General features: G+C 38.0%; 2 protein-coding genes across 4 annotated transcripts in view; one reads left to right on the top strand and one right to left on the bottom strand.

Moving 5' to 3' along the window:
• Positions 1-237: 237 nt before the first annotated feature.
• LOC115215025 (COP9 signalosome complex subunit 8) lies at positions 238-13,653 on the bottom strand. Its single transcript, XM_029784152.2, has 8 exons — positions 13,502-13,653; positions 10,004-10,074; positions 9,487-9,535; positions 8,205-8,334; positions 6,632-6,739; positions 3,850-3,912; positions 2,078-2,186; positions 238-483 (listed from the first exon to the last, which is right to left on the bottom strand). The coding sequence occupies exons 1-7, from the start codon at positions 13,559-13,561 to the stop codon at positions 2,107-2,109; spliced, it is 561 nt and encodes a 186-aa protein (XP_029640012.1). The 5' UTR covers positions 13,562-13,653; the 3' UTR covers positions 238-483; positions 2,078-2,106.
• Positions 13,654-16,771: 3,118 nt separating this feature from the next.
• Positions 16,772-27,972, top strand: part of LOC115215050 (RNA-binding region-containing protein 3) — a 29,566-nt gene continuing 18,365 nt past the window's right edge. Inside the window, exons 1-5 of one of the 3 annotated variants that reach the window (XM_029784188.2) lie at positions 16,772-16,890; positions 22,562-22,703; positions 23,619-23,666; positions 25,717-25,823; positions 27,021-27,119. In XM_029784188.2, the coding sequence (XP_029640048.1) occupies positions 22,581-22,703; positions 23,619-23,666; positions 25,717-25,823; positions 27,021-27,119 (377 nt within the window). In that variant the 5' untranslated portion in view covers positions 16,772-16,890; positions 22,562-22,580. Of the gene's footprint in view, positions 16,895-17,369; positions 17,505-22,561; positions 22,704-23,618; positions 23,667-25,716; positions 25,824-27,020; positions 27,120-27,972 lie in introns of those variants that run through there. The other 2 variants (XM_029784190.2, XM_036505225.1) reach the window with 2 other exon arrangements.

Here is a 27,972-nt window from a genome sequence, read left to right as displayed (position 1 = left end):
TGATATTGCACCAGTGCATGTGTTATTATTGGCATAATGACCCTCCCAAGATACACCAAAATATGTTTCAACACACAAGTTCACATCATGAATCATGCAAACCAAATAGAAAAACAAAAATATCAAGGTAGTTTTCCTTTAATTGTTTAATGAAACATTTTGAAAGGTTTAACGGAAGAATCCGTATCATATGTACAATAGTAAATGATGAAAACTGGAAAACTGACAGGTTCTTTCCTTCCAGTAGTGGTGGTGATGGTGGCAATAACCACACACACACACAAGCAAACATAGGAATTTCAATAAAGTAACAAGCAACTGATAAGATAAATGTAATTCTATAAGCTGTGCCTTGTTACTATCAGCTCTCATCTCCATTGTTGTGTATCCTTTACCACTGCTCTGGCTTTGTGAAGCAGCTAGACTTCATGGAGATTTCCACTGCCAACATCAACAGAGAACAACACACACCAAGCCAATTGCCTGCAAAAAAATTTAAAACATACAGCAAAACAACAATATCTCCAATGAATTACAATTAAAACTGTTTTGTTAATTTCTTCAATTAGATTTGTGTAAGTTGTAATTTACTTTTAGAGAAGATGATTTATAATCCTTTCTATTATAGGCACAAGGCCTGAAATTGGGGATGGGTAGTCGATTATACTGACCCCAGTGCATAACTGGTACTTAATTTATCGACCTCGAAAGAATGAAATTTTAAAGTCAACCTCAGCTGAATTTGAACACAGAACGTAGTGGCAGAGGAAATACCGCTAAGCATTTCGCCCAGCGTGCTAATGATTCTACCAGCTCGCCACTTTAAGATGCTTTATAATAAAATCAAATTAGGTTGGAAAGAAAGCCCTGCCACGTTTCTGACATGATCACTTTGAGGATACTTTCTTAATACTTAAGGTAAAATAACTATCAATTCTTACATTCTACTGGGCCTCTTCTTTTTTCATTTTTTTTGCAGAAATTGTCAAATTTGTACTAATTTTACCCTTTTAAAATGAGTTTAGATGGGACTCATATCAGACATTGCTGGTTGTATGAATTCAAAAAGGGCTAGGTGATAAGAAATATTCATTCAGTCCCCACATAGAGGCTTGTCCTTTCAGGTGCTGGGGTCACTTGCAAAACGCCAGTGCTGCGTTAACACACCTGTGCTGGTGCTGTGTTAACATACCCATGCTGGTGGCATGTAAAAAGCACCCAGCACAAACATTTATCTACCCATATGCATGCACATGGGTATATCCTTGGGAACTCCATCATATACACACACACATACTTATACACAGACGTGGGACAGAAAGGATGGGTGTGGTTAAACAGAAGGATAATTATTATTACTTTTATATTTTTGTACATTGTTCCATCTTAAAAATGCATATTTCGCTCGGTGGTTACATCTTGGAATTTTCCCATCATGCTTGTTTACTAGGTTCTCAATACTCAGCAGTATACTCAATGCTTCTTCAAGGCAAAGGTCACATTTGTCAGATAACAAATTACATGGGTGTGCATTAGTTATTATTGACCTTTCGATCTCATATTTAATTCTTGATTCTTTCAGTCCCCATATGAGGCCTGCCAGCTGATTCTAAGGGTGAACGAGCTCTATTTTGTACTCTACTACGTTCCTAGTGGAACCCGCTACACTCATGGAGTGGCTAGCATTAGGAAGAGCATCCAGCTGCAGAAACCTTGCCAGATCAGATTGGAGCCTGGTGCAGCCACCTGGCTTGCCAGTCCCCGGTCAAACCATCCAACCCATGTGTCAGCAGGGAAAGTGGACGTTAAACGATGATGATGATATATATATCTAAATCTATGGGTGTGTGTCTTTGTGTATGTAATTGTCCCCACCACTGCTTGACAACAGATGTTGGTTTGCTTATGTCCCCATAACTTAGCAGCTCAGCAAAGTAAACCAGGAGATTTTTTTTAAAAAAGTACTGGGGGTGTCAATTCATTTGACTAAAAACTCTTTAAGATGGTGCCCCAGCATGGCCACAGTCAAATGACAAATAAGTAAAAGATAAAAGATAATGTCAAAAATATTTGTTACCTTCCGATAGGTACACATGTTATGTTGGTTCAGTTCTCTAAATAAGAGACATAATCAGTCAAGATAGATAGATGCTCTTCATTAGGGAGACAAGGTTCAGGAGGTAAGTCTGAAAAGAGAAAAAAAAAGGCTTCATACTCAGGAGAAAACAAAAAACTAAACAGTATTAAATATTAGATGTCAGGATTGAAAGATCATCATGTACTGTCCACTTTCCATGCTGGCATGGGTTGGACAGTTTGACTGAAAACTGGTGAGCTGGAGAGCTGCACTAGGTTCCAATCTGATTTTGGCATGGTTTCTACAGCAGGATACCCTTTCTAACGCCAACCACTCCAAGTGTGTAGTGGGTGCTTTTTATGTAACACTAGCATGGGTGCCAGTTACGAAACACTGGCATCAGCTACGACTGCAATCTCACTTTGCTTCACAGGTCTTCTCAAGTACTATATATTACCAAGAATTTTGGTCACTTGTCATGAAACAGAAATTATAATGAGGACATCGTTGCAAGTTCAGTTAAAAATTAGAACATAGTTCAAACAGGAGCAGACAGAGCTGCATGACTAAGGGGCACACTGAAATTGCAGGGTTTGGTTCCTCTGTGCAGTGCCTGGGGCAAGCATTTGCTACTGTAGCCCTGGACTAGTCAAAGCCTTGTGAAGGAGTTTGGTAGACAGAAACTGTGTGGAAGCCTGTCATAGTTGAATGTGTTTGCGCCTACTCCCACTGCTTGATAATCAGTGTCGGTTTGTTTATATCCCAGTAACAGCAGTTCAAAGAAGAGTGATAGAATAAGTACTAGGGTTGATTTGTTTGACCCTTCACTGTGGTGCTCCAGCATGACTACAGTGCAATGATTGAAACATATGAAAACTAATAATTATAACAAGAGCAGTCAGAGAGCGCAAGCCTCCACCAACGTCCTCTCAACAATTAGCTGGAGATGATTTTTAAAATGAGAATATCTGAAATAAACTCGAATGCTCTCACAAACTAGAATGCTAAAAATGAATCCGACTGCTCTCAAAAATTAAGTAAAATAACTGGAAAAATAATCCAGAATCCTTGTCCAATACTGGATCAATCCTAAAATATAATCAGTTTGTACCAGTCACGAGGCCAAACATCCCTGAAAGTTTCATCTGAATCCATCCAGTGGTTCTTGAGATATCTTGTCCACGGACAAACAAATAAACAAACACGACTGAAAACAACTAATATTTAATACAAAATATAAACATACTTTCTGGAAACAAATAATTTTGCACAGAGACAGGAGTGGCTGTGTGGTAAGTAGCTTGCTTACCAACCACATGGTTCGGGTTCAGTCCCACTGCGTGGCACTTTGGGCAAGTATCTTCTACTATAGCCTCGGGTCAACCAAAGCCTTGTGAGTGGATTTGGTAGACGGAAACTGAAAGAAGCCTGTCGTATATATGTATATATATGTGTGTGTGTTTTTGTGTGTCTGTGTTTGTCCTCCCAACATCGCTTGACAACCGATGCTGGTGTGTTCATGTCCCCGTAACTTAGCAGTTCGGCAAAAGAGACCGATAGAATAAGTACTAGGCTTATAAAGAATAAGTCCTGGGGTCGATTTGCTCGACTAAAGGCGGTGCTCCAGCATGGCCGCAGTCAAATGACTGAAACAAGTAAAAGAGTAAAAGAGTAAAGAGAGAGACAAGATAATTTGAATCTATAAAAGCCTACAGTATACACTAATTAATTAGTTAATTAATGGTTTAAATGGTAATTAATTACATATTTACCTGGTTTTTTCGGCAACACCATCTTGCTTTTCTGATCAGTTTCCCAACCTTCTTTTTTAGTCACTGAAAATTTAAACAAAATCGATTTAATGTAGACGTCAAGTGATCTAAAATAATAATTGGAACTAATCTTCCAAAGTTGAATCTTGTCCTGCAGATAAGCTCTTAGAACCTACTGAATGGAACCTCCTCTTAATCTATAGCTGTGGTTGTCAACCAGAGTCCATATGAGATTCTGGAGGATCCATACAAACAAAATACTAAGTTGGGGACCTACAGCAGTTTGTTTCACGAAAACCTTTTGCTTTAGATGTATTTATTGCAAGAAACAGTTTGGTTTCTTTCTCTAATGTTTTACATAGTTCATCCTACACAAGTTAATGTGTAAAAAGCAAAATAGGAATTTTAGTCAAACCGTCTAACCCATGCCAGCATGGAGAGCAGATGTTAAATGATGATGATGATGTATCTATAAATTAATTTTGAAACATTGAATGGCTGTGGGGGTCCAGAGTAAAATAGTAATCAAAGGGGTCGAGAACCCCTGCTTTAAAAGCTCCACTTTAACTCAAAGTGTTCCAACCATCAACTCATTTCTATTTCAACATGGATTTCCCCAGTGATGGCTGTGTGGCTGAGAAGCTTGTTTTGCAACCACATGGCTTCAGGTTCAGTCCCACTGCATGGCACCTTGGGGCATGTCTTCTACTATAGCCCCACACTAACCAATGCCTTAAGAGAGAATTTGGTGTGTGTGTGTGTGTTTGGAAGGGGGGTTGCATGTATGTAAATCTATGTATGTGTGTCTTTGCATCTATGTTTGTCCCCCTCCCTGAATTGTTTTGTTTACATTCCCCATAACTTATGAGTTCAGCAAAAGAGACTGAGAGAATAAGTACCAGATTTTTAAAAAGTTAGAACTAGTATCAATTTGTTTGACCAGACCCTTCAAAGAGGCGCCCCAGCATGGCCACAATCTAATGACTGAAACAAGTAAAAAACAAAAAAAAAAAAATTCTCATCAAAACCTGCATCAAATATTGAATAAATTTTCTCCACAAACTCCAAGTTCTCAGATCCCTGATTAACCAAACGAAAATACTTATCTATATTATGGACTACAGGCAATAAACTGCCTCCTAAAACAACGATCAATAAATATAACGTGTCTTGAATGGCACAACAATGCAGAGTGGACTATAATAATTTAATTATCCATAGTCTGATATAACATTTCAGAATATAAAAATTCCTTCTTCAGATATTGCTAGGAATTGATCGAGTCACTGCTATAATCGGTTTCCCAATATTTCGACATTAAAAAAAAAAAAACTCATGGCCTATGAAATGTTACACAGAGGGGAGATAACTGTATCAGAAGATACAGTGACAGCAACAAGACATTGATTGTTAAGCATGGGGAATAATCCACAAAATAACTCAAACTGGCTGCGTAACGACAGACGAAATACCACTAAGCATTTCGCCCGGCGTGCTAACATTTCTGCCAGCTCGCCGCCTTCCTAATATGTCCTTCCTAATTCCAACTACTTTACTTCATGTATTGGGTGCTTCTTTTGTGCCACAGGCACTAGTAAGGTCGCCATACAGCTAGCAAGAGTATGGAATCCGAGGTAAGAAGAAAGCAGCTTTATGCTAGGAGATGAGGAGTTAAAATATGGAAGAGGAGTGAGAGTAAGTAGGTTCTTGTAGAAAAGTCACATTGCTCCTCACATTTAGAAGAGAGGGTGAGAATGCTTAGTTGCAGTTGCAAAGAGGTAAATACAAATAGTGGTGAAGAGGTGCCAGGTGGTTTCTCAGGGTACAAGATGAGGAACTAGGAGTGTGGGTGGGAATCTGCAAAGAGTGCATGGGGAAAGCAATTAATGGGAAATCTGGAAAGGGGATGCTGGTAACAACTGTAAAGATTAGGTACAGCTGAAGGGTGGATGTTAGGAATGATAGATAAGGATGGGGCTGACCAATGCATGGGGAAAAGCTGAGGGATAAAGAGAGCAGTGGGGGTGGGGATGGACAGAATAGTAACAGTAATGATGTACCCAAGTACAAGACCAATTTTGCAGAGGAGTGGGTATAGTTAAATCCTTTCTACTATAGACACAAAGCCTGAAATTTAGGGGAATAGGGGCCAGTTGATTACATTAACCCCAGTACTCAACTGGCATTTATTTTATCAACCTGGAAAATGAATTGAATGCAGGTTATAATCATCATCGATTAATGCCTGCACTCCAGGGAGCTGTACCAGGTTCCAATCTGGTTTGGCAAGGTTTCTACAGCTGGATGCCCTTTCTAATGCCAACCATTCTAAGAATGTAGTGGGTGCTTTTATGTGCCACCGGCACAGGTGCCCTTGATCTGACACAGGCATCAGCCATGACTATGGTCTCACTTGGCTTGACAGGTCTACACAAGCGTGGTATATCGCTAAAGGTCTCAGTCACCTGTCACCAGCTCCATTAGGCCCAATGCTCAAATGGTGCTTTTTACATGCCACTGGCATAGGTGTCAGTCAGACGGCAGTGGTATCAGCTATGACAACTATTTTCACATTTCTGAAAGGACAGAAAAAGCAATGCAGTCTCTGACAGGATTTTCAACAATGGACATTAAGGTACTGAACTTGACAAATACCACAAACCAAACAAACCTAGCTTTCCTCTGACTCAGCCATCTCTACTATTGGAAAACTACAAAATTTGAAGCTAGATTTCAAAGAAGAATGACTGATTTATCTTGTTATAATCAAAATATAACTTACCGTCCGGTACTTCTGAAACAGTTACATTAGCAAGAGCTGCAAAAGTGTCGATATTGATCGAAGAATATGCTTTGGACACTAACTTAATTGCTCTTCTACGTGTGATTTCTGTAAAAAAAATTTGATATTCGTTTATTTGACTGCGGCCATGCTGGAGCATCGCCTTTAGTTAAATTTGAAACAAATTAAGAAAAGTTTAAAGAAAATAGAAAAAGCAATACTATCTAATTATTTGGCTAACATTCTTAAATTTAAAATGAATGTAGGTTTTTATGTTTCAGTAAAGCAAGCTTGATTGTTTTAGCACCAAGGGTAGGTAAGGAAAGAATCTGGGGAAAAGTTTATAAGCATTTCATTTGAATTACTAATTAATTAAAACATCAAAACTTAAATAAATCATTTTTAACAGTGGAATTTGAAGTAGATAAATCTATAAATAATGTGTAAATATTGAGTTAGGCACCACATTCTGTTGGTTACAATGGTGAGTGTTCCAGTTGATGTGATCAATGAAACAGCCTACTCATGAAATTAAGTGGCTGAGTACTCTACAGACACATGCACCCTTATAGTAGTTCTCAAGGAGATTCAGTGTGACATGGAATGTGATAAGGCTGGCCTCTTTTGAATTACAGGTGCAACTCATTTTTACCAGCTGAGTGGACTGGAGCAACGTGAAATAAAGTGTCTTGCCTGTGGATACAAGGCACTGCCAGGAATCGAACTCATGACCTTACAGTTGCAGTTGTGAGCCAAACTCTAACCACTAAGCCATGCACCTTCACTATATTGGGTTATAAAAATCTTTGGATGGAAAAAGTCAAAAGCTGTCTGTGGTACTTGAACCTACATCTACCATTGTACCAAAACAGGGTCTAAGATATTTACTAGGCTAAAATGTACCAAACAGATATGTGCTCAGTATATCAATAGTAAAACGTCTGTTGTCTTTACAAAAGATGTGGGTTCAAGCCCTACAGGCAGTTTTAAACTTTAACCATCCAAGGAGGTTTTTAACCCATTATTTACACACTATTATTTATAGCTTCAACTGCTTCAAGATCCACCATTAAAAATGATATATTTCATTTTTAATTAATTAGTAATTCAAATGAAATATTTATAAACTTCTTCACAGACTCCTTCCTTAACTAAACTTGATGCTAAAACAAAGAATCAAATTTGCTAAAAATCCAGATTCTGTAAGAATTACAGGCAGGCAAATGATGATGAGACATTTTGGCACAGTGGTTTTGACACTGCCTATTTGGCATTACTGATCTTATGTTGATTTATCAGACATTTAAATGCTTCTCCCGTTTTCTCCTTGCTCTCTGTGTGAATGTGTTTATGTCAATCATGTCCAATTAATAAATTGTAATCTCTCTTGCTCCCTCTCTATCTTTCTACCACTATGTGTATATTTGTGTGTGTGTGTTTGCTTTTAGTGCCAAAAAGTAACATTGCCAAAACAGGTAGAATGTCCAATCAGTCATACCAAATTGTCAGTGTGCAAACAGCTGCATCCAATCATAACATTCCACAGGCAAAATACTGTAACTTTTATAATCACCATAAATAGCATCCATAGTGGCTCTCAAGTGTTCCGGCCAGTCTCTCTTTAAAACTTCATAGATGCCAGGAAAATCTCGCTGCCACATCTTTTGTCCTACTAACCACATATGACCAAGTTCTGGATGACTCTTGAAGGTAAAAAAAAATAATAAACATCAGTAAGATACACCATCAATAAGAAAGAAAGTAGAAATGTTGAACAATATAGCTATTCGGAAAGAAGTTAATTTTAGTCTTTGGACTGCAGCCATACTTAGTACAACATAAATTTGAGTTAAGTATCAGCTGTATGAACTTGGGTCATAGTGTTCCGTCTGGTGGCATTCATCCTAAGTATAGAAACCATTAAACAATAGAAATCAATAAATATTAACATTTTCCATGAACCTAGTTAAAAGTTATTTCTGTAAATTTTATCAAATCCAGGGCTATTTTTTCTTGCAAATTGTCAGATTTTAAAATGAATCATGCTGCTTTCTTATATAACATTGTCAACCCCTAGACATTATTGTCTCAAATCAAAGGACTTGAGATGCTTGTTACCCAGTTTCCATGGTACATAAGAGTCCAATATCCCAACATTCCCTCTGAACAGGGTGACAGTTAGTCACAGGGTTAGTCGTTTACAACTGAGTGGACTGGAGTAATAAGAAATGAAGTGTTTTGCTCAAGAACACAACACACTGCACAGTCTGGGTATTGAAACCATGATCTTGTAATCATGAATGCAACACCCTTGCCACCAGAGAATAAACTTTCAATTTACATATCACTCATCATCATCGTTTAATGTCTGCTTTCCATGCTAGCATAGGTTGGACGATTTGACTGAGGACTGGCGAACCAGAGGGCTGCACCACGCTCCAATCTTGATCTGGATGACCTTCCTAACGCCAACCACTCCGAGAGTGTAGTGGATGCTTTTATATGCCACCAGCACGAGGGCCAGTCAGGCGGTACTGGCAACGGCCACACTAAATGGTGTTTTTTACATGCCACCTGCACAGGAGCCAGTGCAGCGGCACTGGCAACGACAACTTATAAAATCTTCCTAAACTGGATCAAAACCTCAAAACCCTTCTCAACACACAAAGTTAACTCTCTATATATTAGTCCTCCCCAAAACTATTCAACAACTGCCAGAAACAAAGAAAAACAGAAAAAAAACCAGAAGAAATTTCAGTGCCATGGCCTGCCTCAATATGAATCTAATGAGACTTCTAAGACAGACTTCCATTACAAATAATAAAGAGAAATTTCAGTGGCTCTGATTTACTTACTGATTTGATTGACGGAGGGATTCTTTTCCATAAAAATTTGGCATTACACCTGAAATAGAAAGAAAACAAAAGGAAAGTGCACTTGAATCAAATTACTATATCTTACATCCTCACACACCTTCACCACCAACTGAATAAACCATGTTATCTCCTTAACAGCAAGATACCTGTTCCTGTCTTTCTACCGTAATTTAACATCTTATCATCTGGCATAAAAACCACCTCACACATTCCTACCACACCTCTCAGATGAAGGTTATTTGTCTTGTGAGTTACTTGGTAATCACACTAGTGCCAGTGCCACATAAAAAGCACCCAGTGCACTTTGTAAAGTGATTGGTATTAGGAGAGGTTCCCAGCTGGAGAAACTATGCCAAAGCAGACACTGAAGTTTGGTGCAGTCATTTGACTCACTAGCTTCAGTCAAACTGTCCAATCTGTGCCAGTATGAATGGAGGATGTTAAAAGATAACGATGTATGATAAGATTATCTGCTATGAAATAAAATGTAACTTACAGATCATTCCTAAGAAGATAGACTCCTAATAACCGTGTGTAGAGCTGTGGAGTAGCAATTCCACAAGGTGACTGTAAGAAACAAAACAAATATATTAGGATAGCAGACAAATATTAGGAATTGGTACAAAAATGAGTGAAAAAGTCTTGGAGGGAAATGGATGGAAAAGTCTCCTTTAAGAAAGAAAGAAAACAAATTTTTTTCCCTTCAGTCATTAATCAAATGTATTTCCATAAAATAATTACTGTATTTGATGCTATATAAGACACCTTTTTCGAAAGAAAAAAGTCACCCGAGGTCCCCTATGCAGAGTCAGGCATATTGTATGCTCTAATGCACTAAAAAAAACATTCTTTGATGAATATGCGCTGCATTTAATATGTACATGTGTCTTCAAAATGCTTTCCAATACAGTAAATTTTCTTTCATCCGATCTTTGGTTAAGTTTCACTTAGTCTCATGTTATTTCATCTGGTGTTTAGTATTTTATGTATCTATATAATATTTTCATTGTCTAGCACCACCTTTTGGTCTATTGAAACCACTTGGTTGCCAACATATAGATCTTTCACTCACCTGTCTCAGATTCACTGAAAAATAGTGCAAAGTCAAAAGACAAACACTCATCATCATCATCATCATTGTTTAACGTCCGTTCTCCATGCTAGCATGGGTTGGATGGTTCGACCGGGGATCTGGGAAGCCAGAAGACTGCACCAGGCTCCAGTCTTATCTGGCAATGTTTCTACAGCTGGATGCCCTTCCTAACGCCAACCACTCCGTGAGTGTAGTGGGTGCTTTTTACGTGCCACCTGCACAGGTGCCAGGCGAGGCTGGCAATGGCCACGGTCGGATTGGTGTATTTTACGTGCCACCAGCACGGAAGCCAGTCGAAACGGCGCTGGCATCGGCCACGAGTCGGATAGTGCTTTTTACGTACCACCAGACCAGGGATCCTGGCTGGTTCAATTCGATTTCGATTGCCCCAACATGTCTTCGCAAGCAAAGGGGGGTTGGCATGGGTGCCTGTCGTCGGATGAGGTTCTATATCGACTTCGCTTGCCTCAACAGGTCTTTGTGTCCAAGGGAGGAAAGGCATGCATAAGTGGGCTGGGCTCACTTGTCCTGCCTGGTCTTCTCACATACAGCATATTTCCAAAGGTCTCTGTCGCTGGTCATTTCCTCAGTGAGGCCTAAAGTTCGAAGGTCGTGCTTCACCACCTCGTCCCAGGTTTTCCTGGGTCTACCTCTTCCACGGGTTCCCTCAACTGCTAGGAATTGGCACTTTCTCACACACCTATCTTCATCCATTCTTGCCACATGACCATACCAGCACAATCGTCTCTCTTGCACACCACAACTGATGCTTGAGGGTGTCTTGGCATCACTCACCAAGTCCTTTGTGAGCCGCTCTCCGGCTATCTATCTGCGGCTTTATATAGCTATGGTACGACCCCACCTGGAATTTGCATCACCGGTCTGGATCCCCTATCTTGCCCAGGATATTAATCGTCTGGAAGCCGTTCAGCGACGTGCAACCAAAAGAATACCCTCCATCAGGCATTTGCCATATTCTGAACGCCTTACTTCCCTGGGCATGGACACATTGAAACTCCGACGTCTGACAGCTGACTTGGCAGACACCCATAAAATTATTAACCATCTTACAAACAATAACTCTGAGCACCTTTTCAAATTCCACCTGTCTAACACCCGTGGACATATTTACAAAGTCAGAAAACAGCACAGCTCCCATGACTTTTGGAAACATTTTTTCACGCTGAGTTGCTGAAGCATGGAACAAAATGCTGGCATCAGTTGTTAGTTGTCGGAGCACTGCATTCTTCAAAACTTCCATGCTTCCTGAGATTTGCCAACACTACACCTGATTTTCTCCCCTCCATACACACGCAAGCATGTATCTGACTCATACACTGTTCGCTTTCCAGACATTTGTACATTACTGCATACACTTTATACGCACTTTCTGACAAGTTGTGGTGCACTTGAGCACTGTATACAATAATTTCATTATTATATTATACTATATACAGTGAGAAGAGTGGGGTGGGGTGAGGGGCAATAAGTCCAGAGTAATTGAGTGAAAGTGGAACCAGACCAAACAACTCCAAAAAGAGGAGGCCATTCTCGAGGCGGTAGAAAAAGCTCAGAAAGAATATAGCACGTAATTGAACTTAAAGGTTGAAGTATGCTTGTGAATGACATCAAGTCAATTATTCGGGTAGTCTTTGTTGTGATGCAGTCTAGGACGTGTGTGTGTGTGTGTGTGTGACAGTTGCACCATCCTAGATTTAGAAACAGTACTCCATATTCTTCAGTTAAAGTCAACATTGATAAATCATTTTGAAGAAAGAATATAAATCATTAAAGATTTTAAGTATTGGAAAGAAACGAACAATAAATTAAACATTTTAGAAAAGAAAATTTAAGTGTAAAATAGCCACAGAACTAGATTTTACACACACACACACACACAGACACACGAGAGAGAGAGGGTGAGAGAGAGATTATTATAGGTTCCCACTTCTGTGAATTGCAGTGAGGCGAAACAAGTACTCAACATCATTATGTAGAGTGAAAGAACAAAGATAGGTTTATGTGAATCACTAATCGGAATTTCTTGTCTAAGTTGTTGCGATGTGAGTCGTTGATCCAAAGCAAACCCCCCTTTTGGTTAATGTACAGTGAAAATAATGTATTTATTCACGTTAATCTTAAATAGTAAGTAATTATAATTCAGAGAATAATCGTTACTATTTCACACCGGCTTTGATCATTTGGAGTGTCGAACGGAGTCAATATCAGACATTATTATCATGAATTAAATATTTCGTCTGCTGCTACATTCTAAGTTCAAATTCCACCGAGGTCGACTTTGTTTTTCATCCTTCGGGGGGTCGATAAATTAAGTACCAGTGAAACACTGGAGTCGATGTAAATCGATTCATCTCCCCCCCCCCAAATGGCTGCCCTTGAGCCAAATTTGAAACCGTTATTATGAATTAAATATTGTTGAATTATTATCAGCATTTTCTCCGTGTACAATAAATTATTAATCCGTTGTTTTAATGCATTTTCCTAAATACACTAAAAGCTGGCAGATGTTAAAACACTAGCTAATAACGTGAGTAGGCACCGACGATAACTAAAACATTTTAGAATATAAAAGTATTTGAGGAAAATTATTGGAAAACACTCACTATTGAAGACCGCTACATAATATAGAAAACATATAGAAATATAATATACAAGTAATATTCAAAACATTTTCTTTTCTTTTATGTTATATATATATATATATATATATATATCTATATATAATCATCAACAAGGACTTGTTTTACGACTACACATGATGACAACGTGAAAGAGATGCTATTAGATTCTATTAATAAGAAAAAGATTCATATGCTGAAGTAGTTCAGTAAGATTTCATAGAAAATGTATAATAATCTGCTAAATAGAAAGGACACTTGCCTCCAGCTCTTGAAGTTCTAAATTCTCCACGGTTTTCGTGTCGTACTCGACAGAAGCCATGTTGTAGTCACTGCTAATGCTAAACAACAGTGGCAGCCAACCGGTAAAGGACGTCACTTGGATGTTTAACGGAATAGTTTCATCAAGTTACAAACCACCCAGTGCACTTTGTAATGCAGTTTATTAAAATAATAGTTATAATGCTGACGTCTTAAGAATTTATAATCTTCGAGATTCGAGATTTATCGTTCCAAAAAAGTATCTCATTCTCTCGAAATTTCGAAATTCTTATGACGTCAACACCATACAATTCTTGCTAAAATTCTTCTCTAAAATCAATAAATTCGGATTACTTTGGTCTAATGGTAGAACGCCTATCACGTTTACATATATATGTTTATGCCCCACGGGCAGCCTTCGATTTTTTTCTATCTAATGCTATTATTTATAGCTTTAACTACTTCAATATCCACCATTCCAAAGAAAAAAAATTTAATTTTATATTTAAATATAATAAAACATTTCAGAAAGGAATATAAGTATTAAGCAAACCAATAGTTCATAGGTACCCTTCAAATATTTTTGGATGTGTCAATAAACTCGGTACTATGTTATCTTCAATCGGAATTTGTTCTAGTCAGGGCGGCGAGCTGGCAGAATGTTTGGCACGCCGGGCGAAATGCTTGGCAGTATTTCGTCTGCCGTTACATTCTGAGTTAACATTCCGCCGAGGTCGACTTTGCCTTTCATCCTTTCGGGATCGATTAAAAAAGAACCAGTAATACACTGGAGTCGATGTAATCGACTTTATCCCTTTGTCTGTCCTTGTTTGTTCCCTCTCTGTTTAGACCCTCTGTAGGCAATAGAGAAATAATTTAAAGGTGGCGAGCTGGCAGAAACGATACGTTCTGAGCTCAAATTCCGCCGAGGTCGACTTTGCCTTTCATCCTTTCAGGGTCGATAAATCAAGTACCAGTTACGCACTGGGGTCGATGTAATCGACTTAAACAGTTTGTCTGTCCTTGTTTGTCCTCTCTGTGTTTAGCCCCTTGTGGGTAGTAAAGAAATAGGTATTTCGTCTGTCTTTACATTCTGAGTTCAAATTCCGCCGAGGTTGACTTTGCCTTTCATCCTATCGGGGTCGATTAAATAAGTACCAGTTGCGTACTGGGTCGATCTAATCGCCTGCCCCCACCCCCTAAAAAATTTCGGACCGTGTGCCTAGAGAAGAAAAGAATTTGTTCTGGTCTGAAATAATTTAGTGTATGGTGGGTGTGATTGAAAGAATATATTTGCAAGTAGCTTATAATCCAACCTCCTCTGAACGTTATCAGAAGAGTAGAACTCTTCTGATACGTTCAGAAATTTAGGTGTAATTCAGTTTTGAAATATTTTGGCGCCGTCGATTTGGCGTTATTGATTCAACGTTGACTTATTTGACATCAGACCTTTTAATGTTTCTCCTCCTCTGTTCCCTTTCCTTGTTTATCTTTCTTTTACTTGTTTCAGTCATTTGACTGTGGCCGTGCTGTGGCCTTGTAGAATGATTCGATTCCTCTACATTTTTTTTACTTATTCTATCGGTCTGTTTGACCGAACCGCTATGTTACGGGGACGTGAACGAACCAAAACCGGTTGTTAAGCAGTAGTGGGGGACAAACGTAGACACAAACACACACGCACATACACACACCGGGCTTCTTTCAGTTTCCGTTTACAAAATCCACTCACAAGGCTTTGGTCAACACGAGACTATAGTAGAAAATACTTGCCCAGAGTGTCACGCAGTGGGGCTGAACCAAGAGCCATGTGGTTGGAAAGCAAACAGTTTACCTCACAGCTACGCCTGCGCCTACGTGTATAAGCACATTTTTCCTTTGTGTATCCGAGGAGTGAGACTGTCTGTATCAATCATGCACAAGGCCTGAAATCATGGGTCAGATGGCTAGTTGAATACATAGATCTCAGTGCCCAACTGGCGCTTATTTTATCGATCTCAAAAGGATGAAATGCAAAGTGGATCTTGGTGGAATTTGAACTCAGAATGTGAAGTCGTAAGAGAGGCTGTTAAGCACGTTGACTAGCTTACTTACGATTCTGCCTGCTCATCGTCTTCAAATGTGTTCAGTTAATAAAATGTAATGTTTCTTTCCCACTCCCTCTGTTTGTCTGTCCGTCTATTGTCTACTTACCTACCTGTCTCTCCGTTTGTTTCTTTCTGTCTCTCTCCCTCTCTTTCTCTCTCTCATTTTTTCTGTCTGTCTGTTTCTCTCTTTTTTGTCTCTCTCTCTCACTCTTTCTATCTGTATGTGTATATTTCTGTGCATACTTGCCTCTGTGTGTGTGCACGTGAGTGTTTGTCTTCAGTGCGAAAAAGTACTGACACTAAAACAAACTGAATGCCCAGTCAGTTATGCCAAATCATTAGCGCCCAAACAGCTGCGCCCTGTCGTCTCATTCCAACCCATAACTGCTTGTTATCTTTAAGATTTATGACATAGGTTTAAAACAACAGTATAACCAAAATAATAAATGTATAGATGGTCTGATTATATTGCACATAGTCCTTAGTTAAAATAGTCTTTGCCGTGTGTGCTTTCGTATATGTTTTTATTTTTTAAACAAATCGAAATATGGAAAAGCAACGAATATTCATAGGAAAAAGAATAAAATTAAAATAATTTTTCTTCGCTGTGTGCTAATACGTTTGCTTCCCAGCCACATGGTTCTGGGTTCAGTCCCACTACGTGGTACCTTCAGCAAGTGTTTGCTATTATAGCTTTCGACCAACCAAAGCATTGTGAGTGAATTTGGTAGAGGGAAAGTGAAAGAAGCCCGTCGTGTGTGTGTTGTCCTCTCCCGCCACTTGACAACCGGTGTTGGTGTTTTTACGTCTCTAAATTAGCGGTTCGACAAAACAGCACGATATAATGAGTACCAGGCTTTTAAAAAATAAGTACTGGTGTCGATTCGTTTGACTAAAATTCCTCAAGGCGGTGCCCCAGTATGGCCACAGCCTAATGACTGAAACACGCACAATATGAAAAGTATGAGTATATTTTGTATTACGTTTCACTGTTACAAAGTGTAAAGATATATTCACCGTTAAAAAATTAATATCTTAAACTGAAACACTTTCATTAAAAAAATTATATAGTAAAAGACAATCTCCCAAATTGTCGATTCTCCGTCCAGATTAAGACTTCAAAGGTAAATCACTTCACTTCACTGTTGTACAAACACAAAATTATTTTTCTCCTTACTGGGTGTCAATGTAAAATAATGGTCTGTCAACAGCCGCTTGTTATTTGTAATACAAAATGGCTGTTAAATGACCGTCGGTGGACAAACAAAAGACTTAATTTATTTGTATGTTCTAAGAAAGATTGGTAGGTTAGTTTATCTACGTCTTTATCTTTATCTTGTGTTTTACTTGTTTCAGTCACTGGCCTGCGGCCGTGCTGGGGCACTGCCTTGACAGATTTAGTCGAATAAATCGATCCCAGCAATTATTTTTCAAGCCTGATTGATACAGCGGTAGACCACGAACTCAATTGGTCCACCTTTGAGATGTAACCAGATCAATTAGCGATAGTTGGTTCTGGCAGGGCCCGGTTGAAGGCATGCTTCCCCCACGACCCGCCCAGAAATAAGTGGGCGAAGATGAGATGACAATCATTCTATCGGTTGCTTTTCCCGAACGGCCAAGTTACATTGGGAGTAAAGAAACCAACATCGGTTGCTGGGCAATGCGGGGACAGATGTAAAGACACGCATATACATACATACGAGGGGCTTCCACAAAGTTTCTATCTACCAAATCCACCCGCAAGACGTTCGACCCGGGCCTTTAGTAGAAGACACGTGCCCTAGGTGTCGCGTGGTGGGGCTGAACCCGAAACTATATGGTTGCAAAACGAGCTTCGTAACCACACAGCAAAACGTAAAACATAATTTAAGATTAACGTTTCATCGTTCTGATTTGATCAAAAGGTTACTTGAAGTAGGCAAGCATGCTTTATACACATGTAAAACTGATTATTCAGTAGAATAATTCATTTTTATTTTGTTTATTACCACAAAAATGGAAAAAAAGTTATGGTACTACTTAAATACAGAGGTCTCAACGCATCTACGTAAACCTAACCCTAACCAACCATAACCCACCTTAAAACTAAACCTAACCTAACAAGTGTGCACTGTAAAAACACATCGTTACGTAGATGCATCTGGACCTCTGTATTTAAGGAGTGCCCAAATTATTTCCTATACCAGCATTTTTCAAACTTTTTTTACTGCAACCCCACTGCAAGAACCACATTTTGCATTGCGACCCATTATACCCACATGCAATAAACCAAAGACAAATTCTATTCACCAGGTTCATTCATTTAGCACCGACAATTTATATGTATATTTCTTATATTCTGCACATATTGGAATTGTATGTATCTGAATGTAAAAATATTTTTAGAAAAATAAATTTAAAGGAAATTCCGACATAAAGGTAAAGTAAATAATATTTGAAAAAGAACTAAAAGTGTAGCACCATTTGCAATGTTAGTGCTTTCGTCTAGCTGTATTGCATAATTTATACCAGATTGTAGTTTTGCAATAAGCATTCCTTCTAAATTCTCCATGATATTGTATTGTCACTGGCAGGTATTACTGCTAATTTTTTGGCAACTTTTTCATCAAGCATAGTACATACAATATCCAAACAATAACCTTTTCAGCAAATCTGGGACAAAAAACTTGTACTGATGACTGTAAATCTTGTTTCTTTCTTTGAAAATATTCCAAAGGTTTATTTGAAAGTTCATTGTGCTGTTTTTCCCAGTGTCTTTTTTTTAGTTTCGAAGGCTTCAAACTCTCATTAGCAAGAACATCATTACAAATCAAACACTGAGGCCTGTCATTTCCATTATAATCCACCCATTTCATAAACCATATTCCAAGTATTCCTCACTATAAAGTCTTTTTACTTTCATCTTTTTCTTAGGTGTCTCAAAAGAAGTCAGCACTTGCTCGCTAATATTATCATCTTTAACAACATTCATGGAAAATGCATTTCCAAATATATCTGTTAATGTTGATGGTACTCCTGTTCCTTCATCATTCTTTTTCTGAATGGCATAAAAATCCATCATTGGGGGTGTTTCTGATAAATATATATATATATATATGGAAAGGAATCCATAAAACTCAACAAATTTGTTAAAATTTAAGAGAATTTTAATTCATGCATGAATTAAAATTCTCTTAAATTTTAACATCTTCTCCATTTTAAACCTTAGTATAAATAAATATATTTAAAAGGAATAATTTATAAATTTTATCCTTATGAGGTTTTTCATGCTAACTACTTGATGAATTCTTATAAAGATTTTATCCTATTTTTCGATTGTATATATTTATATATATATATACGTGTGTGTTTGTGTATGTATATATATACATATATATATATGTATCTATATATATGTGTGTGTGTGTGTGTATATATATATATATATATATGTACACATATATATATATATGTATCTATATATATGTGTGTGTGTGTGTATATATATATATATATATATATATATATATATACATAAAATATACAAAGAATAAGTACAAAACCTTATGAAATGTGACTAAATATATAGAAAAAAATGAAGGTAAACACTAGCAAATGCCCATCATCCATGTTGGGTTACTCTTCCTAATTTCCCAATCTTGCAAGTACTTGGTAACCCTGTTAGTGCAGGTGCCACTTAAAAGCACCCAGTCCACACTGTAAAGTGGTTGGTGTTCGGAAGGGCATCTAGCTGTAAGAACCTTGCCAAAACTGACCTCACCTGTGCTTGTGCCACATAAAAAGCACTAAGTCAACTCTGCCAAACAGTCACAGAAGTCTAGTGCAGGCTTTGGCCTGGCCAGCTCTTATGGTACCATAGAACATGAATGTTAAATGATGACAATGATGATTATATTATCCCATTTAAATTTAATATATCAAAAAAAAGAAATAGGAAAATTATGCTATGTAAAATTAGTAAAGACTGATAAAAAACATTAAATCATCATCATTGTCATCATCATCATCATCGTTTAATGTCTACTTTCCATGCTGGCATGGGTTGGACGATTTGACTGAGGTCTGGCAAACCAGATGGCTACACCAGACTCCAATCTGATCTGGTAGAGTTTCTACAGCTGGATACCCTTCCTATTGCCAACCACTCCAAGAGTGTAGTGGGTGCTTTTATGTGCCACCAGCACAAGGGTCGGTCAGGCGGTACTGGCAACAGCCACGCTCAAATGGTGTTTTTATGTGCCACCTGCACAGGAGCCGGTCCAGCGGCACTGGCAATGACCTTGTTCGAACGTTTTTTCACATGCCACCAGCACAAGTGCCAGTAAGGTGATGCTGGTAACAATCACACTCGAATGGTGCTTTTTACGTACCACCAGCACTTGAGGCCAGTTTGTTGTAAAAACTGTTGACAACTAGCCATTCAGGTTTGCAACAACCTTGTTTAATGATTAACAATTCAAGACACGAGAGTGTGTATCTGTGTGTGTTTGTCGATTGCTAGAGTTGTTGATAACTAGTTATTAAAATTTATCCAAACTTGTTTGATAGTTAAGAATTCAAGGAAAAAAGAGAAGGAGAAGTGAGACTGTTGATTGTCTTGGACAAAAGGTTTAAGTTATTTCGACTACAATAACATCCTTTTTGTATACGTACAAGGAATCCATAATAATATGTACTATTATGTTTTGATTGGTAAAGCCTGCATTGTCATGGGAGAAATCGGTAAAACTAGCAATGGTTTATGAGTACTATGCAACATTTAGAGTTGTTTACGTTCTGCACTTTGCACTCAGTTGCATTTTTTCTTTCCTTTTTGTCACGACTCACTGAAGGGGCAGGACCCACAGTTTGAATAATGCTGTCCTACACTAATTCAATGTCCATTTTTTCTGAATTTTATTTACAATTTATTTTCATATTTTGTCTTCAGCCTAATTGATATGTGGGAAGTGGTGCCAGCCAAGTGTAAATGATGACATTTCATCTAATCTACAAAAGTGTAGGGTAGTGGTTCTCAATCAATTTTTTTTTCTACCTATGGACCCTTTGGATCTCTATTTTACTCAGGTGGAACCTCATAGTCATTCAATATTTAAAAAGATTCCCTGAGAATTAAATATTATTAGGAATTTTATTAGAGTGGCTGTGTGGTAAGTAGCTTGCTTCCCAACCACATGGTTCCAGGTTCGTTCCCACTGCGTGGCACCTTGAGCAAGTGTCTTCTATTATAGCCTTGGGCCGACCAAAGCCTTGTGAGTAGATTTGGTAGACAGAAACTGAAAGAAGCCCATTGTATATATGTATATATATATATATGTGTGTGTGTGTGTGTGTGTCCGTGTTTGTCCCCGCAACATCGCTTGACAACTGATAGTGGTGTGTTTACGTCCCGGTAACTTAGCGGTTTGGCAAAAGAGACTGATAGAATAAGTACTAGGCTTACAAAGAATAAATCCTGAAGTTGATTTGCTCAACTAAAGGTGGTGCTCTAGCATGGCCACAGTCAAATGACTGAAACAAGTAAAAGAGAGAGTAAAATATTTTGCGTATTGTTGATGTATAACCAATTTATTGCTGATAAATTTTAATGACAAACACTTATGTGGTACCCCAAGAGACACATGGAGCATGATTGAAGACTACTGGTATAGCACTTGATAGGTACCAATGCATAAGCAAATCGTTGGTATAAGACTGTTCAACACAAACCAACAGTGTTAGTATGATCAGTTATAATTTGCTCATTTAAGTAACTGTACTTATTGGTCCATTTTTTCAATTATATAATAGTCTAGAGAGAAGTGTTTTTTAACCATTTTTACCCCACGTCCTACTTCAAATAATACTGCTAAGCATTTCGCCTGGCATGCTAACGATTCTGCCAGTTCGCCACCTTAGATGATGATGATGATAATAATAATAATAAGAAGAAGAAGAAACACTGGTCTAGAGATTTCTTGTCTTCAGCTCTTAATATTCGACTGCCAGGTGTCATTGTCGATGTAAAACTGTCAGTAACACTTGACCAGTTATTTGCCATACATAGCCAGCAATATACGTAAGCCTTCCAGCTTCACAGACCCCAGTTGACCCGTCCAACCCATGCTAGCATGGAAAGCGGACGCTAAATGATGATGATGATGATGATGATGATGATGATATATATATATATATATATAAGAAGCTTGCTTACCAGCCACATGGTTCCAGGTTCAGTCCCACCTGCGTGGCACCTTGGCCAAGGGTCTTCTGTAGCCTCAGACTGACCAAGTGGATTTGGTTATATGTATGTATTTGTGTTTCTGTGTTTGCTCCCTCCCCCACCATCGCTTGGCAACCGATGTTGGTGTGTTTACGTCCCTGTAACTTAATGGTTTAGCAAAAGAGACCGATAGAATAAGTACTAGGTTTACAATGAATAAGTCTTGAGGCCGATTTGTTCGACTGAAGGCGGTGCTCCAGCATGGCCGCAGTCAAATGACTGAAACAAGTAAAAGAATATCTATCTATCTCTCTCTCTATATATATAAAGAGCAAGTGTTTAAAATTACATATTCTAACATTAGGAAAACACCGTATCTGATGGCATATTAGACGCATCCCTATTTCAGCAGCTCATATTCAGGAATTAAAAAAAAAAAATTTAGTGCATTAAAGCATGTGATATGAGTCCAACTTTGCATATAGGATCTGTGGTAATTTTTGTAGCGTTTTTTTTTTTTTTCAGAAAAAAGGACTTCTATGCCATCAAGCACGGTTGACATACAATATTATTTTACGAGGATAAGAATTATCCCCCTTGAAATGAATTATTTCTTTCGTGCTCTTTTTTTCTTGGTTAGTTTGTGTATTGTTAATATGAAAAATATATAATAAAAGTCATCTCTTTTTAAAATATTATTTGGCTAACCCCACCTTTTTTATTTTATACTGTAACCAATAATAAAGACTTTGTCTCTATATACTTTCAGAACTTATTTCACATAAGAAATGGCTGATATAAACAGTACATTGCTGGTACGGCATTTACCATCCCAGCTCACCAATGAAGATAAAGAAAACTTGCTGTTTCATTTTGGAGCCATCAGAGTTAAAGTGTTAGATAATTCAATGGTGAGTGCTTGAATTGTTTCCATTTCTCTTTTCTAGGTTGTCAGCTTGATTATAAAGGCTCAGCCATTGCCTTGTCTAGGCCAGGACATATGTAGCTAGGTTATTCTCAGCAAAAGTAGTGGAACAGCAGCAGACAAAATACCACAAGGTATTTTGTTGTGTCCCTTTATTACACTTGTTCGCAACCATTTTTTTACCTGTGGACCCCCTTTTATGCCTATTTTACTTGGGTAGTCCCTCAGAGCCAGTCATTATTTAAACTAGCTGTATCTGGCTCAAACATTCTACCCGCTTTATATTCATACTAACCAGATCCAGTGGGTGGGTAGGTAAGTGTGCTTACCTTACTTTTCATGTATTACAGGAACTCACAAAGCTGAATATTCACTGCATACTTTGTAGAGTTAATCTTTAGCCAGATAGAAAACCAGTCTGTTTTTTGAAAGGTACCATATCTTGAAGATTTGGAACCCATTTGTACTCCTCTAAATCAACATAAAATTAAAAGCATCCCATGCTTTTTGAATGCAAGTCAGTAGAGCACTGACTTGCGTAGACTCTAATTTTTTCTCAATGAATGCACCAGTTACCTTTGTCACTCAATGAAGCATACCCACAGAGAAACACTATCAGGGCCAAAGCAACCGGGAGGTGGACATGGTATATCTATGTCGATGACATCCACTTCAGTGACCTAGAAATTCTATGAAACTCTTGCAGCTGGTATGATCTGATGACCCATGTGTTGGTTGTCCAATTTTATCTTCATGGACATTCCAACTTTTTTTTTTACGATTACAAAATTCTCTCTGTATTATCTTGTATCTTAACTAAGATACAATATTTTTTGTATCTTAGTTTTACACTGTCCTCTCAAACTCAAAAATATTTACACATGTTTTTTTGTTTTTCCAGAAGCATTGTGCATTTGCAACATTTAGTGATGAAGAAGCTGCCAAAAATGTAAGTTTAAAGTATCAAATTATATACTTTTGTGCTCAAGATTTTACCTTGTTACTTTTAATATTATCAATTAAATGCTGATGATTTTAGATGAATTAATTTTGTTTTTTGTCACACTTAAGTCCCATTTTGCAATTCTAATGCATTTTATATTTATCACATTAGTTTTCTATAGCAAATATGATATGCATTTAAGCCATTTCTATATCATTTTCCCCTGTCACATTTATGTGATATTTGTTACATCTATGCTGTATGTCATTGTTATATTATCCATCCATCATCCATAATAAGGCAGCGAGCTGGCTGAATCATTAGCACATTGGACAAAATGCTTAGCATAATTTTGCCCATCGCTACGTTCTGATTCCACCGAGGTCGACTTTGCCATTCATCCTTTCGGAGTTGATAAATTAAGTACCAGTTGTGTATTGGGGTGGATCTAATCGACTGGCCTCTGCCCCCTAAATTTCAGGCCTTGTGCCTATAGTAGAAAAGATTATTATGTTATCCATCATACAATGTTGATATTTTTACACAAAACTTTCACTTATATATATATATCAAATTGGCACTGGCATGGCTGTGTGGTGAGAAGTCTCCTACTCAACCATCACTTTAGGTTCAGTCCTACTGCATGGCACCTTGAGCAAGTGTCTTCTACTATAGCCTCAAGTTGATCAAAGCTTTGTAAGTCAATGGAAATGACATACATTTGACATCATTAAATAATACAAATATCATATATACAAATCATCATATTTATGTCTCCATTTTCATGCTCACATAGATCAGATGGAATTTGTTGGGACACATTTTTCTGTGGTTGGATGCTGTCCTCTTACCAAACCTCACTTGTTTCCTAGCAAAGTAATATTTTCCCATTGAAGAATGGAAATGAAAGACACTGCTTATACGACATTGACACTTGTTTACAAATTTCACATGATATCAAGACAAGGAATCACATATATACAAAGTGGCAACTTCTTAGGCTGTTGTACTTGAATCTTGTCAAAAGACTTGAACTCTTCAATATTGAAGCATTTCTTAGTTATGAAAATTAAATCTGTTTTTATGTAGATTTTGGGATATTAATAATAAGTGGCCGTTGTGGGTACCGCCTGACTGGCCCTCGTGCCAGTGACACGTAAAAGCACCGACTACACTCTCGGAGTGGTTGGCATTAGGAAGGGCATCCAGCTGTAGAAACTCTGCCAGATCAAGATTGGAGCCTGGTGCAGCCATCTGGTTCGCGAGCCCTCAGTCAAATCGTCCAACCCATGCCAGCATAGAAGGCGGACATTAAACGATGATGATGATGATGATGTTCTTTGGAAAGGTTGTTAGACATGATGTGTTCCAGTGTGTCAGTCACTATCATCATTTTAATGTCTGCATTTTCATGTTTGTATGGGTCAAATGGAATCTGTTGAGGTAGATTTTCTATGGCCAGATGCACTTCCTATCACCAACCCACATCCTTTGGTGCAAAGTAATATTTTTGCCTCAGCTAGTCATGTTTTTCACAGAAGACTGGAAACAAACAACCTCATTTGATGATGCTCATTTGTAACTATCACATGATATCTAAACAAGGGTGTGCACACACACACACAAACATACACACACACATGTATGACGAGCTTCTTTCAGTTTCTATCCATCAAATCCCCTGTTAAGGTTTTGGTTGGCTTGGAGCTATAGTAGAAGACACTTGCCCAAAGATCTGCATAGCAAGATTGAACTCTGATTACCTGGTTGCAAAACAAGTTTCTTAACTACATAGCCACACCTGTGCCTGTATCATTTAAACACATAGGGTCAGGTGCAGGGGGTGCAAGTGTAACCCCTAAAATTTTGTTGGGGCATTGAAAACGTTTTGAACATTCACCTGATAAAAACATTTTGGATTGGGTTTTGCACCTGTTTAGCAAATTTTGTTCTTGAAATTGTGTTTCAACATTTAAACTGAAAGTTGTTTTGTCTTGTAGTATTTCATATTTACATTCTGGTCTAGCTAAATTGTTTCATTCATTCATTCTTGCAGGCTTTAGAAAGACTCCATCAATTGGAAGTGTTTGACAAGAAACTTGTTATAGAATTTTCCAGAAAATCCCAGCAGGAACACTTTCCAAAATTTATTGATAATGAGAGGTATTTAACATTGAAACTATATGCAAGCTCTGGAATATATTCTATAATGTAGTAGTAGTAGTAGTAGTAGTAGTAGTAGTAGTAGTAGTAGTAGCATGAGTTGGATGTTTGATGGGGGCTGGTGAGCTAAAGAGCTGCACCAGGTCCCATTTCCTGCTTTGGTATGGCTTCTACGACTGGATGCCCTTAGGCTGTCATTTATATGGGACTGTGTATTGGTTGTGGGAAATATTTTATCTGTGATGTTGGTTGTTGTGTTTATTGTGAATTCAAGTTTTGTATATTGCATATATCACAATAGGCACATGCTTGGCTGTGTGGTTGAGAAGCTTGCTTGCCAACCATGTGGTCTTGGGTTCAGTCCCGCTGTGTGACACCTTGGACAACTGTCTCCTACTTTAGCTGTAGGGAAGTTGTAATAGGAAGTGTTGTTTTTGTTGCTAAGTCATTGACTAGCGCTAACTGAACAGATTTATGATCAAACATGTTCCAATCATGACTATCACATCCTTTTTTGTATACTCAGGACTACACTCTCCTGTGAGTCCTTCCTATTTTTAGAATAGTAAAGTATTGATTTGAGAGAGATTCAACTATTATTTCTAGTAGGTTGAGCCACCATGTTGCTCATGGAAGAGATTTTGTTTTTCATTTTGCTCTACAAATGAGTAGTAGTTAAGTCAAATGATTATACTTCACTCAGTATGTGTGTGTATGTATATATACACAAACACACACACACATAGACAAACGTACACACACACGTGTCTGTGTGTGCACGTGTGTATGTCTATATGATGGTCTTCTTTTAGTTTGCATCTATCAAATCCACTCTCAATGCTTTGGTGATCCTGGAGTTATAACACAAGTGACTTGCTTAAGGTGCTGTGCAGTGGAATTGAACCTAAGACCACATGGTTAGGAAGCAAGCTTCTTAAGTGGACAGACGCAAAAGGATGTTTTATCTTACTTCAGTCATTTGACTGCAGCCATGCTGGGACACTTCCTTTTAGAAATTTTAGTGGAATGAATTGACCCTAGTACTTTTATTTTTAAGCCAGCTGCTTATTTTATCAGTATCTTTTGCTGAACTGCTATTTTTATCTGAAAAAACAAAGAACAAAAGCCAATGAGAAAAATTATTTATGAGAAACGTATTTTAATAACGGTAATTTTTGTATTGTTGGTGTTTGACAGAAAACCACAGAAGGATGACAAAAGAAATTCTAAACAAGGAACAAAAGAGAAGACATTTGAACCAAAACCTCACATTGATGAAGGCTATTTGAAATGGGGGTAAGTTGTTTTGTTATACAGATGTTCATCACCATCATCATTATTATTTAATGTCATACTGGCATGAGTTGGATGTTTGATGGGGGCTGGTGAGCTAAAGAGCTGCACCAGGTTCCATTTCCTGCTTTGGTATGGCTTCTACGACTGGATGCCCTTAGGCTGTCATTTATATGGCACTGTGTATTGGTTGTGGGAAATATTTTATCTGTGATGTTGGTTGTTGTGTTTATTATGAATTCAAGTTTTGTATATTGCATATATCACAATAGGCACATGCTTGGCTGTGTGGTTGAGAAGCTTGCTTGCCAACCATGTGGTCTTGGGTTCAGTCCCGATGTGTGACACCTTGGACAATTGTCTCCTACTTTAACTGTAAGAGAACATGTTGAATTTTTCCAGTTAATAAATTGTATTAATGTTACATCTCCATTTTCTGAATTTTAATTTGAATATTTATAAACCAAGATTTATACTTAAACCTATTATTTTAGGAATATTGCTATTCACAAAAAATAGTAGGCAACAAACCAATAATTCATTGGATATTTTTTATCCCTTAATAAGGCCATTTTACTTCTATTTAAACGTGCATCAGCATGGCCGCAGCTCTGAGCTGAAACAAGAAAAATGGAATATATATATATATAAAGTATAGAAGCCATCTTATGGCTAACCACATAGGGGAGGGGGTGTTACTGTAGCTTTATAGCCCCAAGAGATCGTCGTCTCTAGCTGGCTTTAGACACCATATCAGTGCCCTTGAAGTATTTGCAAAGGGAGGCCATCCCTTCCTCGCAAGCCTGAGTGATACGCTCAGACTAGTTTCGGGATATTTGTCCCTTGTCAACGGGCG

This window comes from Octopus sinensis, linkage group LG8 (assembly GCF_006345805.1).
Source record: "Octopus sinensis linkage group LG8, ASM634580v1, whole genome shotgun sequence".
NCBI classification, from domain to species: Eukaryota; Metazoa; Mollusca; class Cephalopoda; order Octopoda; family Octopodidae; genus Octopus; species Octopus sinensis.
This window is presented reverse-complemented; position numbering and strand designations above follow the sequence as displayed.